Source organism: Selaginella moellendorffii, unplaced genomic scaffold (assembly GCF_000143415.4).
Source record: "Selaginella moellendorffii unplaced genomic scaffold, v1.0 SELMOscaffold_73, whole genome shotgun sequence".
Lineage (NCBI taxonomy): Eukaryota > Viridiplantae > Streptophyta > Lycopodiopsida > Selaginellales > Selaginellaceae > Selaginella > Selaginella moellendorffii.
The window spans coordinates 582,270-596,905 of NW_003314334.1; the positions used below are offsets into that span (position 1 = coordinate 582,270).

The window sequence follows — 14,636 nt, forward strand, 5'->3', positions numbered from 1 at the left end:
GTCGTTGAATCTTCTTGAGGAACTTCCAAGAACCCCCATTCTCCTCCTGTTCTACCACCAAACTGCTCTCCAGCAAGTCTTGGTTGCAAATCTGGATTACTTGGAAATCTAACATCTCTCAAATTTCTAGAGACCTTTCTTCAAGCTTTATTTATTTTATTTTATTTTATTTGGTCTTCACATATATTCTTACAAAACTTACACTCCTGAAGGCGCGTGCTATTTGAGGGAATTCTGTTTTCTTTTAATTTTTTTTTTCTTGTTTTTGTTTTGGTTTTTTCTTCTTAGTTTATCGCTCTTTGATCCTGTTTAATCTTTAATGCGCAGTAGGATGAAAGACTAGAACAAATCACCGTAACTTACAGTGTCCCTTCCTTCGGGAGCTGGAAAACTGGGAAGTTGTTCCCCATCTTCGTCTTTCACAGCGTCAAGATCAAATACTTCACCCCTTTCGCCGCCTTCGTTTTCGTCCAATTCACCTTCCTCCTTCTCACCGCTTCCCGTCTCCGCTTCGCACACTTTGCTGCGCTTCCGCCGCCCTTCGCTAGGATCGTTCTTGTCCATTTCCCTCCTGCGTTTTGCAAATTCCACTGCTTTCTTCTGCAATTGGAACTTACTCAGAAACTCTAGAAACGTTTCTAGGAGATGAGCTTACTCTTGAGCTGGAGACGATCGTCTTGTATAGCTCCGGCTCTAGCCGCAGCTTGAGCAGATTTAGCAGCACACCACCGGGTGTACGCCTTCGTGAGCCATCCTGAGTCATTTGGCCACCATTTTTCTCAATCTCGTCTACCTGAAGAGAAGAACGAAAGCCCAGTTAGTCGCTCGAGCCACAAACTCTGTCCAGAAAAGAGAAGAAGTAAAGGAAAAAGCTTTGCCTCTTTGACAAGATCGTTCACCATCTTCATCCCCAGCATTTCCACTGCCATCCCGACCACGAAGAACTTCGTCTCGTTTAGATGCTTACACACTGCGTCGACATAACTGCGTGAAGAAGAAGAAAAAGAAGATGAGAAGCCAAAGTAGAAATCCAGGAAAGAAAGAAAAAGAACCACTTACGTTTGGAGATCGCCTTGGAAGCTCTCAAGGTCGCCGCAAGAATTTCTCCCATCGGAAGAAGAATCTCTCTGCGCCTTCCTCCGTGACTGTGCCAATCTCTTCCTCTTGCGATGCTTAGCTGCACCTGATAAACAGGGAGCATACGTGAGCTTACCATTGAAGAGCAAGAGAGAGAAGAAGAAGAGCAAAGACGATTATCCTATGGCGCACGCGAAACGGTCAGATGATCCACACAAATCAAAATCAAACGCGTACCAGCTTCGCCATCAGCCGATGTTGATCGAAGCTCCATTCCAGGCCTTGGATCGGCCTCCATAGACGCACTGTCCTCCATTTCTTTTCCCCTAGCAAATTAGGGTTCATGCAAAACAAAGTTCTATCAATCAAATTTCTGGAGCTGGAGCTCCATTTGGATTGCTCATTTTTTCTAGTTTTGCTTGTAGCTTGGCAGCGAGTTGAGCAGCCTTGGCATTCTTCTTTTGCAGCTCCTTCCCTGGAAAGAAAGAAAAAACGATCTTAGATCTTCGTTTTTGCTAGAACAAACTTACTTTCTTTCCGTCTCGCTTCAGATCGAGCAAAAAACTCCGCCCACTCGTCCGAGAGCACAAACTGAGGTTCTTCCTCCTCCACATCTTCTTCCAGTTCTTCAGCGTGATTCCAGTCCTCCACCCTTCAAGCCAAGCAAAAACTCGAGAGATCAAATCAATCTAGACGCAGGAAAAGAAGTAAGATACCCTTCGTGATGCTCCTGAGCAGTGGAGTGATCTTGAAAGTTTGGAGGAAACGCTGGACAAGCATGAGAATGCTGGGTGTGTGTAGAGATTCCTTGAGCATTGGATGGATAGTAGTAAGGTGGAAGATAGCAAGGATAGAAGGCAAAATTCTGGGGAGCGGCAGGGAAGCACCCGAATCCCGAATGAGAGTGACCTGGATTGGCTCGCGCCGCAAGCGCAGCTGATGATGCTATCCCTGCCGCTGCCTCCACCGCTGCCGCGATCGTCGAGGGGATGGCGCTGTCCATCGAAGAACATAAACCCTAGAACGCTTATTTGGTTGCATTCCATCGCGGTCAGAGAACCCTAAAAGTTGACTAGCTCATTCCCGCCCAGAATGTTCCAGGGGCCCGCCTGGAATGTCCAGCCTTTTCAATTACGCGCCCCATGCGATGGCATCGCTTGAGGGCGATGAGTAGAATGGAGGGTTTAGGAGGCTATGGATTTTGCTCAGCTTGGAATCGGCATTGCGACGAGGATCAGTGCCACGAGCTTCGCGTTGCCAGCGATCGCCAAGCCGCTGCCATTGCCGCTGTCGCTGCCGCCGCCGCCGCCGCAATTCGGGAGATTTTCGGAAGTCTGCCAAGATCGTGGGGAGCGCTTAGGGTCAATGCGGCGCTTCCAGGATCCAGATCGGGTAAGCAAGCGCGGATTATCCCTCTCTTTCGTCATGGATGGATGAATGGATCTTTATTTCCTTTGCTGAGTAGGTCTTTGAAGGTGGGCACGCTTGAGCATGCCTCCGAAAAAGAAAGGCAAAAGAAAGAAGAAGAAAGCACCCGCGTTTTACACTGACATTGATGATCTTCTACCGTTTGGCGTTGTCCGGGTATGTATCAAATGTCTCCCTTTCCTCCTTTTTTCTCGATTCCCTTCGTGAGTTAAGAGTCACATACATTTGATTCATTCGTCAATGCAGGCTAATGAACTTATCACTACTGCTCTTGGAATCCAAGCAACAGTTCTTGGTGTCAAGTAAAAAATCCACCTCGCTAGTTTCGTCCATGCAAAAAGAGGTCCTAGACATTTTTTTTGCTTGCTTGCACCATCAGGTACAAAGTTAAAGGGGACAAAGACAGTGGTCGCCTGTGGGTCCAATACAAGTGTGGATATCAGTGTCCTCTGGAAACGCAGCTTGAGCAGTAAGCTCGTTGTTTTTGTTTTTTCTTTTCTGCTTGTGTTTCTCTTCTTGCTTTTCGTTTTACTGGTTCTTAAGCTTTTGTTTTCTAGGCACAAGAGGTGTTCCGAAGGAGCTAATGTCTGGAAACCTGTGGCTGAGCTACAAGAGGTAATTGGCTTTGTTCTCGTAAAGAAGTTTCTCCAAGCTGTTTTGTTCCAATTCCAGAAGCAACGAAAGGAAGACGAAGTACGTGCCAAAGTCGACGATCTGAACCGGAAGTACCGCGCGGGGCAAGAGGCCAAGAACAAGAAGAAAAAAACCAAGCCAAAGAAACCAAAGCCGCCAGCTGATGCGACGGTGCCATCTCCGGCAGCTGCAGCAGCTCCCGCTGCTACCCGGGCGTCAATCTCCAAAACCCCCGCTGCTACCAGGGTGTCCATCTCCAAAACTCCCGCTGCTCCAGCGAAATCAGCAGCCGCGGCAGCGCCTTCTCGTTCCAGAAAGTGACGAGGTGCGTGAAAGTTTCGGTGGAATTTTTTTCTTTTTCAAGCAGATAGCAGAATCGAAAGAACCAACGAACGAACGGCCTGGATCGATTGACAGATTGATCGAGAGGTGGTGGCCTACCAGCCATGCCGTGAAGCTTTCTAAGCAGTCCGGCTTTCTAGTGCGTTGACAGGACACTCGCCACTGATCGAGACTGTGATCTTCAAATGTTTCATAAAGAGAAACAAGCTTACTGTTCTAAGAGGAAAAGAAAAACTCGTGCCATTGACAAGGAAAAAGGAAAAAGCTAAGGAAAAAAGAGCTTTCGAGCAACCGCTTCCTTGATCATAGAGAGGGTCCCTCTTTCCACTCGAACGAACCAGAAATCTGAAAATATCCGCGGGATCCTCCCTTCCGTACACGCTATAGTCAAATTTGGCAAGGGGATCGTGTGTCCGTACAGGGGATGTAAAGGGGAAAAAATATCCGTCCACGTCACTCATGTCATAGCCCACCAAACCGGTGTAGTGGAAGTGTCCACGTGGTGCGATGTCGCGGTCCCCTCCCTCGTGATTATCACGTGGGCCTGTCCCACCCGGCCCAGGCAGCACCAACGTGGCAAGCTGCCATTGGCCCACACTTGCGATTGGTGCGCGCCCACGTGAAGCCCTGCAGGGATGGCCGACGCGTGGCAAAGCTGACGGCTGAGATCCGGCTATTGGATTCCAGACTCCAGTAGGTTCCATTGTTCTTCCAGTGAAGAAGAAGTCCCTGTGATCTATCAAGACGTGATCTATGAAGAGGAAGATTTTCCTGGCGAGAAGATATTTTGCTAGATTCATTAGATCTTATCTAACCTCTAAAATGCCTGCGCATAGAGCAAACAAGAATGCTACTGAGAATTCTCACTGCGTAAGTGATTTTGAGAGGCTCTAGAACGATCCATGATAGCTGGTGAGTGATCTAGAAGTCAAAATCCTAAAACGCTCTGATCGATTGAAAACTCTCTTGTTTTGCAGATCGAAGCACAGATTGAAAACTCTTCAAAGATTGAAAAATCTTTTCTTTTGCAGATGGAAGCATAACGCTCACCTTCTCTCGCGCCGAAGCTAGCCACGTAGAGCTTGAGTGATTCGATGATACGGTAAGTCTCTAAACCGAGAGCTCAATCCAGTGATCAATCAATCGGAAAAAAAAAACTATTTTTTGGTTTGTATCGCCAGATCGAGAAGCAAATGGAAGAAGAGCGAACGCCATCCCCGCCACCAGTGGTGATCTTCACGAGCAGCAGCAGTAGCCACAGTCGCCAAGATCACTGGGCGAGCAGCGCTCCAACTCACGAGCTACTCGAAGGCGTGGAGCTGGTGTGGCAAATCCCGAGCTCTCCACCGCGCGCAATCCTCTTCATCGCGCACCCGGGCTGTGGATCTCCCGGCGACTTCTTCCCGCCCCACCGCGATTGCGCGCGCTGCAAGGGCCTCCCGGAGCACAGCGCGATCACCCAGCGCGCGATCGCCGCGCGCTACGCCGTGGTGGCCATCAAGAGCGCCAAGGACTACTGGCAAACCTGGCCGCTCGAGGCCTCCCAGGACGCTTTCAACGTGGAGAGGATCGTGGATTCTTGGAAGAACAGGCACGGGATGGCGAATCTGCCGCTGGTAGCTCTCGGCTGCGCGTCCGGCGGGAGCTTCGTCTCGGCGCTGGCGCTCCGGATCGAATTCGCGGCGCTGGTGATCATGATCTCGCACGGCGTGACGCGAGCTTTCCAGCGAGCTACGAACAGATACCCGCCGACGCTCTTCGTTCATATGCCCAAGGACTCGCTCACTGCCGCCAAGATCGAGCGAGAGATCCGAGCCTTGCAGAGCAAAGGGATCCCCACGGAAGAAATTGCCTGCCTCGACTTTCCCGTCACTTCGGAGATCTTCCGCGGCCTCTTGAGCTCCCACGGCGCCTCCAAGCTCTTCGCGGCGCTCGTGATCCACGGCGTGATCAACGGCGAGGGGTTTGTAACTTCGGCCATGCAGACGTCGGAGATCCGGGAGCTGTTGCAGCGCGCGGATATTTTCGGCGAGGCGGACGAGGACGAGAGAGAAATGGTGGTGGAGAGTGTCAACTGTTTGATCCGGGTGGCCGAGGCGCGGCACGCCGTCACTGCTCGAAAGTGTAGCGAGATTTTCGATTGGTTAGAACAATATATCATCAGAAGGCACCTCTAGATCGCAGGGAGTTTGATTTCATCAGTGTCTGATTTGATCGTCGTCGCTCGCGAGCACGAAACTTCTTTTTTTATTTTCTCGTTCGTTGAGCGGATTTGGAAGAACAAAACTGGTTTTTTTGTTTCTATCTCTTACCTCGCATTGTGTGAGTTTTAGCTGGACCTTTTTCGTGCCAAGTATGCCCGATGTTTCAGCTCGGCTCTCTTCCACTTGACAAGAAGCTTGACGAGCGTTCGCAATGTGTTTACCTGCGCGAGCGTTGAGTCAAAAAATTGAGAGAGATCTTCTAAACTTTTCTTTTTCTTACCAGGATGACTGTCCCAATCAGTAACAGAGGGCCCGACCATACTGTTGATACGAACACTCCATCCCGGTCAAAGTATGGCTTGCGTGAGAACCTTTCCCAATTCCTGGCGAGCAGGGTATTGATTTTTTCCGCAGAATAGACGCTCAACACTGTCAATCATAATGTCGGTAGCGAGTTAGTGAAAGCAAACAATAATCACGACATATTCATGAGAAACCAATCTCGAAACATTCGATCAAAAACTGTCAAACAAAGTTTCGGTCGGGACAAAAACAAAGAGAAAGCAGAAAAAAAACACAAGAAACCGCATGGCAAATCAAACCAAGCGACGCGAAAAGAAGAAACAAAAGACGATGAACTTACGTCCAAATGTGAATAGCAACATTTGCATGTTGTTGTTTTCTCGCGTCCGAATCGCCACTGTGAGCAAACCAGCGTGGAAAATTATGAGCAGCAGCAGCCATGGTTCCTGCAATTCACAGAAAAGAGAGAGAGAGAGAGAGAGATCTTTTAGATCACAAAAAATTATTTTGCAAGATCGATGCCGATCCAATTCATGAAGTAAAAGCAAAGAAACTGCGAGTATAGCGAAGCGTACCATCCAATCCACGGCACGAAGAAACGAGAAGACGGGCCCCAAAAGCGCTCCATCCGGGGCGCTCGCGACGTAGTCCCACTGCCGCCGCAATTCAATGCTGAGATCTTCCACCATCCCGGCCATACCATCGATCGACGCCATAGCCGCCGCAGCTGCCTCCGCCACTGCGCCTCCCCTCTCCTCTTCCATCTGATCTGATTGTGCCCTAGCCGCTCCACCCCGGAATTGAGCTCTCGATCGTTTTCAAATTCAAATTCTAGGGCAACGGTGAAAAATAACTACCTTGGATTCTATAGTTGCTGAAAAGTAGGTACGAACATATGGTTTGGCATTTCCCAAACCGCGAATCAAGCCTTGGGCCAGCCGTACACAAAAAAGTTTAAGACATGGAAGAATCTAACAAGGATTTGGTGCACGTGTAGCCAAAACATTATCATATTTCGTGAAATAATTCCTTGCCACGTGTCAGACAACGAACTCTTGTCAGCTGAAGACGAACCGGCAGTTGCGACGAATATCCTGCCCTGATTCTCCAACGGCTAGGGCTGGTTCGAACCGCCGACCGATGCGCGCGCGCGCGCATGCCAACCATGGAAAAGGACGCCATGACCTTCCCCGTGAGCCTACGGCCGCTCCATGTCTTCCGTACTAACACGCGCGGTCCCAAAATTTAGCATTTTTTTCAGCGGCCCATTTCACACACCAGCGCACTATGGTAGCGGTCACAAATTTACACGAGAGACTGCACGGCAGCGGTACCACAGCGCGCGTGCTAGGCTCGAGAGCAATGGCGTGCCGCCACGTTGACAGCGACGTGTATTTCGGGCGGCTTTAAGGCGGCATATACTAAGGGGGGAAAGGGGGGAGCCCTAAATATTTCATTTTCCGCCACCCCATGCGAAGGAGCAGCTCCCGACATCAATCTTTGCATGCCGACCGAGATGCGATTAGAATATTTATATTCCTCGAGAGCCCACATGCAGACGAATGCGAATGGCCACCCAAAAAGGATTTCTGCCCGCGTTTGAAAGGAATAAATAAATGTGTTGTTTGGTTGTGGCTTGTTTGGGTTTGTTAACTCGACAGCATTATTCGATTCCAGGACACTTTAGGTTATGATACAACTCAAAAGTGGACTCGTTTGCTTTACTTTACATCTCTTTCGATGGATAGGGTTCCAAGGAAGTAACAACAAGCAACAGCAACATCGCCCAACAGCAACCTTAAGCGACTATTAAAGAAAACTCACATGTGCGGTTTGTCAAAGCTATGCATAGAATTATACTGCTTTTCCAAAAGGTGGCGGGGTTCTATTGTTGTCAGTTCTTGACTTTTAGGCTTAGTGATTGAAAGAAAACACATACATTAGCTTATCAAAGGATTTGTGATGTTGCTGCTATCGCTTACACGTTCGGACCGCAAAACCCATCCCGGCATTATCTAAAACAATCCATATAAAACTAATGTCTAGTTTTAATCAGAGGAGAATCTAGAATGTCGATTTGTAGGCTTGCCGCTCAAGCATTGCACTCTCGCATGGGACCACTTTGTGCAATTCACCAAGTTAGTGCAAAGGAGGCATCCAGCTTTTCCCTAAACAATGGCTGTCGACTGTGACTTTGGAGGGGCTGATTGAGGCTGACCAAAAGCGCTATACGTTTTTAGGGCACGACACAAAGTTGACACATGAATCTAGGAGAGACCCACAACAACAACAGGCAGAAACATTCCAGCAAGGGGCGCACAAAAACAAAACAAGAAACGAAACCATATAAAAATAAAAAAATCATTAAAAACTTTTGCAAATAGCGTACGTTCGCAAAATACTAAAATTGAAAAATGGAAAATATTTAGAAAAACTATCCAATGCGACAACGATGTCCGCCCAGAAAACAACCCTCCTTTAAACTTGAGCCCAAACAAGGGAATATCTCGCGCCGCATTGAATGCCAGCCGTACGATGCAAATCGCGTCGCCGTTCGATCCGCGTCACCCTCACCAGTCAATTTTGTTTTTACCCAGAGGTAATTAAAAAAGGGTTTTGCCCCGTTTTACCGCAACCTATGAGCCGCAATGCCGTACCGGTGGTTTCCCAACCTCAAACGGCGGCGCGACGGGGAGAGGCCGTACGCTTGTCTGCATGGTGGTTGCGCAGGGACCACGTGGAGTGGTCACAATTTTCGTACGAGAAGTGGCCAGGCCCAAGTATTTAACGTGCGTACCCACCATTTGCTAGGGTCTCTCCCTCTATTCTCATTTAGAGTGTGGTGCTAGATATGGCCAAACGGGGCGGCGCTCGACCGCTGATCTGGACGGATCGACGGCCCTGCTTCGCCCTCTCCGCTCGCTTCATCGGCATAGGAATCGTCGGGCCGGCGCCTGGCGCTCCGTGAGAAGGGAGGTGAGAATCTTTGCCTTGCTTCGGTGAATCGCCCCTCCTGGATCGCGATCCTGCATTTCTTGCCGAGAAATCGAGATACTTCGGGCTGGAATCGCGATATTTCGAGCGGAAGCATCGATTTCCCGAGCGCTGGATCGCGATCCTACATTTCTTGCCAAGAATCGCGATGTTTTTGAGCTGGACGCTGAGAAGTGCTGTTTTCCTTCCAGACGCCGGGGATGGTATGGAATCGGCAATCTGGAATCGTGCCGCCGCTTGATAGATGCCCTCTTTTCTCCCTCGATCTGATGCCGAGCAAGCAGAGAAAGGGGCCGAGATTGAAGAGTCGGCTGGAATAATCCTCTCTGCTGCGGCTGCTGTTCTTCCATGGTCGTGCATTATCGATTTGCGCAGAGGTATGGCATCTCTTCCTCGGTCGTCCTTTCATCCCCTTTTTTCGCTTCGAATTTATAGGGGGATAGGTAGCGTCACCGCAAAAGTAAAATTTTCATTTGTTTGCTTTCTTTCTTTCCAGATTGCTCGATCGATCGATCCCGAGCGGACGATTCTAGATTCATTCTTCGTTGATCTCGAGAACGAACAAAGGTACCTCCAGAAGGGAGAGGTAAAAAAAAAAAGAGATCAGGCAGGATAAAATGGATGGGCAGTGGGGATGGATAGGTGGAAGTGTATTCGCCACAGCCACTGGATGGTTTGGAAAGGAGCACTATGGCGATCAAGGCTACTGGTGCCACCACGATGTTGGTGTGCCGCAAATCGGTGCCTATGGTCTGGTCGAGCACGGGGGGATTGGATGGGGCAGCCCAGTACACATCGAAGAACAGGAGCAATGCTTTTGGGACAAGGACGGTAGCAACTGGGCTGTGATGCTGGCTCACGGCAGCGGCAAATGTGGGTGGAGCGAAGCCGCTGCTCCAGACAGAGTACCGGTGATGACCATGACTCACGCTTTTCCGAGCCTTCAGCTGGCCCCGGAATCGCGTAGTTTTGGCAGCAGCGGCTGGAAGAGCGATGGGATGACTGCTACTGCTGCTGCTTCGTCCGCGACTGCGACTTCGGCTACCGCTTCGCCGTCCTCGGACGACGAGTTTAGCTCCCTCCCGGACGATCTGCTCGAGAAGATCTTCGCGGCATTGCCTCTGCTGAGCCTGTTCCGAGCCCGGGCTGTTTGCAAGCGGTGGCATGGCATCACCACCTCCAAGTCCTTCATGGCGCTGTGCGCGCAAGTCACGACTCACAAGCCGTGGTATCTCATGTACAAGGACTCGGAGAAGATGGTCGGGGTGGCATTCGACCCGACGTCCCGGAAGTGGCACAACTTCGTCCTCCCGCCGCTCGACGACCCCTCGGCAAGCTTCGTGGCCTCGGCCGGCGGCCTGGCGTGCTTTCTCGACAAGACCAACTCGGAGGTGGCTTACGTTTGCAACCCGATGACCAAGGCCTGGCGGCAGCTCCCGCGGCCGCCGGAGAGGCTGAGCTCCGACTACTGCGCGGTGGCGATGTGCGTGCAAGGCGAGGACTACAAGATCGTGGTGGCCAGGTCCACGCCAGTGACGAACGACTACGCACAGTGGAGCTTGTCTATCGAGGTGTATGATTCCGGCCTAGCGGCGTGGAGGAGCCCGAGGTTCAAGCTCTTGCAAGGCTGGAGACCTGGGGAGGAGAGCAACATATGCAACGGGGTTTTCTACTGCGTCACGCACTCGACTGTTGGTGCCGGGCATGATTACTCGCGGCATGGACTGATTGCCTACGACATCAGTCACGGGGCGTTCCAGGACTTGATACTCCCGATGCCGTGCTCTCTTTCGTGCGTCCGGTTGGTGAACTGCTGGGAGAGGCTGGTGATGGTTGGCGGCATTGGGACGTATGACTTCATCAAGGGGGTCGGGGTGTGGGAGCTCCAGGGGGAGTGGAAGCAGATTAGCAGGATGCCGACCAAGCAGTTCCATGGATTTGCGGGTGGCCTGGACGACGTTTTCTCGTGTAGCGGCCACGGTGACTTGATCTACATTCACAGCTACGGCAGCCCCCAGCTCATGGTTTTCGATATCCCGCAAGGATCGTGGACGTGGGCGAGAGCCTGTCCGGTGCTCAAGCGTGACCCGTTGCATCTCTTCACGGGATTCTGCTTCCAACCCCGGCTGGACGTCTCGGTTTGAGAGGTGAGAGACGAGAAAGTACTGCTGCTTTGGTTTGATAGTTTTGCGAATTTTCAGGTGGTGGCGGCTGGGAAAGCACGAGATTTTTACTACGAAGTACGTACCTTTATAGGAGAATTGGAGATTTATTATATGGAGTGGTGGTTGTGGGGGATCGGGATCGAAAGGACTGGTCTCTCTTCCGCTCGCATCGCTCGTATGCTTAGAAGAACCCGAGAAGGAAGAACGGACGAGAGGATTAGAGCAACCAACGCACGGATCTCTCCCTCTAATGTTGACGGGTATGTTTTTTCTACTTTTATTTTTTAGCTCGGATCCTCTTGTCCTGCGGCTCTTGTTGTTAAGATTGATTGGTTTTTTCTTGTTGTTCGTCCGTAAGTTATCGCTTAAGTTTAAAGTCCTTGCTCTTGCCTCGATTCGATTTCTCTCCGCCTCGTCCGTCGCATTGTCCTCGTTGGTTTCTGGTTGTTTGTTTGCTGTGCATGCATTTCGCAACAGTCGGACAGGACAGGCTACGTTTTGATTGCAGCAACGAAACTGAAAGTCTAGATAGATATTATAGATCGAGTGAGTCGATAGTCGAGTGACGAGTCGAGAGAGAAAAAGGAGAGAGAGAGATTGATAGATTGGGAGGAGATGGATAGAATAATTACTCATGGCCGTTTCTCTCTGTGTGTAGTGGAGGCTTTCATATATATTTTTTTTCTTGTTCTTCCTCTTTGTCGCTAGTTATGAGTGTTGGTTTGTTCGTCATTAGCTTTCTCGTAGTCGCGACGCACACATACAGTGTGTCTGTCTGAGAGGCCAAATTGATGGCGCCAATGAATGATGGATGGATGGAAGGATTTCTTTTTTTTCTTTCCTCTGCTACTTTGCTGGAAAAGTTTGTTTGTTTATTTATTTTCTCAGCCTGGAGCTTTTGATTTCCTGTTTTGATCTCGCTCGCTGGCTGGCTTTGCTCACCTTTCGTGCGTAGCTCCAGATTATGATGTCTCGAAGAAGCGAAAGTTTCTCCTCTTTTTTCTCTCCTCCCGTTTCTTTCTCTCCCTCCTCTCGTCTCGTCGTGCCAGGCTCTCGGACAAAGGTGGTGTTGATTCCTATGTCACGCAGCCAGCCAGCGAGCCAGGAGCAAACATCCATCCTCCCATCTCTATACAACTTTCGCCCCATCTCGAGAAAAAAGGCGGGGCGAGCGAGCGAGCGTGGAACTTTGTCTAGATTATCTTAAAAAGTAGATCGCAAAAAGAAATCGCCTATTCATCAACCAAACTTTAGACATGAACTTACACAATGATTCTGCATTATTGAGTGTGTTCGAATTATTATAGCCATCCGAGACAAGGAAATAAAAACAACGGCAACCAAGCAACGGACTCCAATACAAGCGGAACGAAACAACAACACATCCAGATGCAGCAGCAGCAGCAGCAGCAGCAGCAGCAGCGGCAGCAGCAACAAAACAGAGCAAACAACCAAAAAGAATGAAAAAAGGAAAGCGATGAAAAGATACAAACTATAAACCTGTGATCCATATGAAGGAAAGCTGAAGTTGGCAGACAGTTTTGTACATGCATACGTAATCGATCACTAGGATACGTACGTTTGGACCGAACTTAAGTAGAAAAGATGAGGGTCAAGCAAAACGTCTACAAGAGATTACGAAACCATGAAACGTGAAGCTCCTGTTTTTTTGTTTTTTCTTCCCGGGTGAAATCTCCAACAGACAAAGCCAATAACAATCCATCATGAAACATGATCTCACAACAACACAATAATTCCGACCGCAAGCATTACACTGCCCCTGCGATGCGCGAATTATTGAAACTAAACAACAAGAGCGCAGTGGACTCAAGCCAGGAAGAGACAAGCCAAAAGGAAAGAACACAAATTCTGGCCAGATGCAACAGCAAACAAAGGAATGAAAAAAACAGTGAAAAGAAAAGAATGGGACTTAATACTTATCTGGAGCATGCTACGGCCGCGAAGATTATAACACTCAGCATTTTTAATCGCGCTACCCGTCCTTCCTTGCATTGCTGCTGCCTGTCCACGAGAAAAGGAGCTGAGAAGGAAAGGCCAGAGAGGAACTAGAGAACGATACCTTGCTTTTTATATTACTGCCTCGCCCGGCATGCAAGCTCGTGGCAGTACCACGCCGACTGGAGAGTAAAAGACTGCCGTGTGCGAAAAAAGAAAACGTATCTCCGTTGCTACAGTGAATATTTCCCTTACAGAGGAGTTAAGAGAACTGGACAGTGAAGAAATACAGCTTCATCAGAAGTCCCAAGCCAAGCTGCAAAACGAAGCAACCGCAAACGATCAGAAACCATCTCTCGCTTGCCGTTTTTATGTGCGTGCGGAGGTTCAAGGCCAGGAAGGTCGCCGAAAGTCCAGCCGCGGCTGCTACCACGGCCCACTTGAATTTCTCTACGGGAACGACCGACAAGAACTGGAGAAGTTTGAGCACTGATTAGCAAAAGCAGGGAATGAACTGTATGTACGTTACCGAGGTAGGAATGAAAATGAAAAGCGAGTAGCCGTATAGACACCACAGCTGGACGAGCCCCGTTGCAACTCCCAGGTACTTGAGCACGAAATACAAGCCGAGCGGGAGAAGTCCAACGTAGCCATAGAAGAGTCCCGCGGACCAGCTGACTTTGTTTATGTCGTAGTGCCAGTGCGTGTCACCAGCCGAGCTTGTCTTGTGAGCCAGGTAGGCTGCAAAGTTCCCCAGAGCTGCCGTGACAAAGATCAAAGTCGTGCAGATCCAAAACGGCCCGTACCTGCAATACAGAGCTAGAATCCAAAACCGGAAGAAACCAAAAAACTCTCACTCACATATCAGGATTTGTGGCCGTCTTCTCGACGAAATCTCCCTTGAAAGGAACCAAGCTATCCCCCACTCTTTGGACGACGTCCGAGGTGTCCACGTTGAAGTATGGTCTGTAAGAGAGGAGATTGAAGTAGCCATGCCAGCCGAATTGCTCTGGCTCTGCTGGACGCGAGAAGGTATCTGGAATTACAAAAAAGAGAGAGAAAAGAACAAGCTCAGACCACGCAAGGACGAAGCAAAGAAAGAAGAAAAAAAATGTCTGAGCTTCTCTAAATTCTTTAGTTCATACCATCGGCGTCACGAGGCGGTTTGGACGAACCTGTCAGCTTCCCTCGCGCATCTGTAGGTGGAAAAGTCTGTAAATTCGAGTCTGCAAGCCAAGTGTGAGCTCGAAATCGAGAAATCTCACGCGCGGCGGAGCGGACCAACCTTGGAATTGCAGAGCTACGTGATCTGCTCCAGCGGCTGCCTGGGACATCGAAATGCGGAAATGCGCATCAAATTCTGGATCACAAAACCCTACCAAAGAACCAGATCTAGAGCGACTGCTGGATCGGAATCTTACCGGCACGGAGCCCGAGACATCGCCTCCAATGGTGCTGTATCCCGACATCGCGTCGTCGATCCGGCGCCTCGCCTTCTCCCTCGCGCGCGCTAACCTAAATGTGGATACCCTAA

The 14,636-nt window shown here is 49.8% G+C and overlaps 6 protein-coding genes across 8 annotated transcripts; 3 read left to right on the top strand and 3 right to left on the bottom strand.

Moving 5' to 3' along the window:
- Positions 1 to 222: 222 nt before the first annotated feature.
- On the bottom strand, positions 223 to 2,091 carry LOC112340982 (phosphorylated adapter RNA export protein-like). Its single transcript, XM_024660316.1, has 7 exons — positions 1,794 to 2,091; positions 1,608 to 1,729; positions 1,315 to 1,552; positions 1,060 to 1,183; positions 879 to 984; positions 656 to 793; positions 223 to 600 (listed from the first exon to the last, which is right to left on the bottom strand). The coding sequence occupies exons 3-7, from the start codon at positions 1,391 to 1,393 to the stop codon at positions 340 to 342; spliced, it is 708 nt and encodes a 235-aa protein (XP_024516084.1). The 5' UTR covers positions 1,394 to 1,552; positions 1,608 to 1,729; positions 1,794 to 2,091; the 3' UTR covers positions 223 to 339.
- A 153-nt stretch (positions 2,092 to 2,244) lies between these two features.
- LOC9649424 (translation initiation factor IF-2) lies at positions 2,245 to 3,697 on the top strand. 2 transcript variants are annotated; one of them, XM_024660204.1, is made up of 6 exons: positions 2,245 to 2,469; positions 2,543 to 2,661; positions 2,752 to 2,807; positions 2,885 to 2,974; positions 3,063 to 3,120; positions 3,178 to 3,697. In XM_024660204.1, the coding sequence occupies exons 2-6, from the start codon at positions 2,569 to 2,571 to the stop codon at positions 3,457 to 3,459; spliced, it is 579 nt and encodes a 192-aa protein (XP_024515972.1). In that variant the 5' UTR covers positions 2,245 to 2,469; positions 2,543 to 2,568; the 3' UTR covers positions 3,460 to 3,697. The 2 variants fall into 2 exon arrangements, with proteins under 2 accessions (XP_024515972.1, XP_024515973.1); XM_024660205.1 differs by lacking the exon at positions 2,885 to 2,974.
- A 500-nt stretch (positions 3,698 to 4,197) lies between these two features.
- On the top strand, positions 4,198 to 5,678 carry LOC9648880. Its single transcript, XM_002986265.2, has 3 exons — positions 4,198 to 4,392; positions 4,458 to 4,582; positions 4,662 to 5,678. The coding sequence occupies exon 3, from the start codon at positions 4,674 to 4,676 to the stop codon at positions 5,655 to 5,657; it is 984 nt and encodes a 327-aa protein (XP_002986311.2). The 5' UTR covers positions 4,198 to 4,392; positions 4,458 to 4,582; positions 4,662 to 4,673; the 3' UTR covers positions 5,658 to 5,678.
- An 11-nt stretch (positions 5,679 to 5,689) lies between these two features.
- Positions 5,690 to 6,755, bottom strand: LOC9648881 (transmembrane protein 18). Its single transcript, XM_002986360.2, has 4 exons — positions 6,563 to 6,755; positions 6,328 to 6,433; positions 5,965 to 6,113; positions 5,690 to 5,905 (listed from the first exon to the last, which is right to left on the bottom strand). The coding sequence occupies exons 1-4, from the start codon at positions 6,749 to 6,751 to the stop codon at positions 5,810 to 5,812; spliced, it is 540 nt and encodes a 179-aa protein (XP_002986406.2). The 5' UTR covers positions 6,752 to 6,755; the 3' UTR covers positions 5,690 to 5,809.
- Positions 6,756 to 9,241: 2,486 nt separating this feature from the next.
- On the top strand, positions 9,242 to 11,541 carry LOC9649425 (F-box/kelch-repeat protein At3g61590). Its single transcript, XM_002986266.2, has 3 exons — positions 9,242 to 9,358; positions 9,478 to 11,128; positions 11,183 to 11,541. Exon 2 carries the CDS (start codon positions 9,599 to 9,601, stop codon positions 11,123 to 11,125), a length of 1,527 nt encoding a protein of 508 aa, XP_002986312.2. The 5' UTR covers positions 9,242 to 9,358; positions 9,478 to 9,598; the 3' UTR covers positions 11,126 to 11,128; positions 11,183 to 11,541.
- An 820-nt stretch (positions 11,542 to 12,361) lies between these two features.
- LOC9648882 (protein YIPF1 homolog) lies at positions 12,362 to 14,636 on the bottom strand. 2 transcript variants are annotated; one of them, XM_024660203.1, is made up of 7 exons: positions 14,524 to 14,636; positions 14,388 to 14,427; positions 14,248 to 14,298; positions 13,964 to 14,138; positions 13,632 to 13,908; positions 13,227 to 13,574; positions 12,362 to 13,168 (listed from the first exon to the last, which is right to left on the bottom strand). In XM_024660203.1, exons 1-6 carry the CDS (start codon positions 14,569 to 14,571, stop codon positions 13,365 to 13,367), a joined length of 801 nt encoding a protein of 266 aa, XP_024515971.1. In that variant the 5' UTR covers positions 14,572 to 14,636; the 3' UTR covers positions 12,362 to 13,168; positions 13,227 to 13,364. The 2 variants fall into 2 exon arrangements, with proteins under 2 accessions (XP_024515971.1, XP_002986407.1); XM_002986361.2 differs by having other exon boundaries at positions 14,248 to 14,328.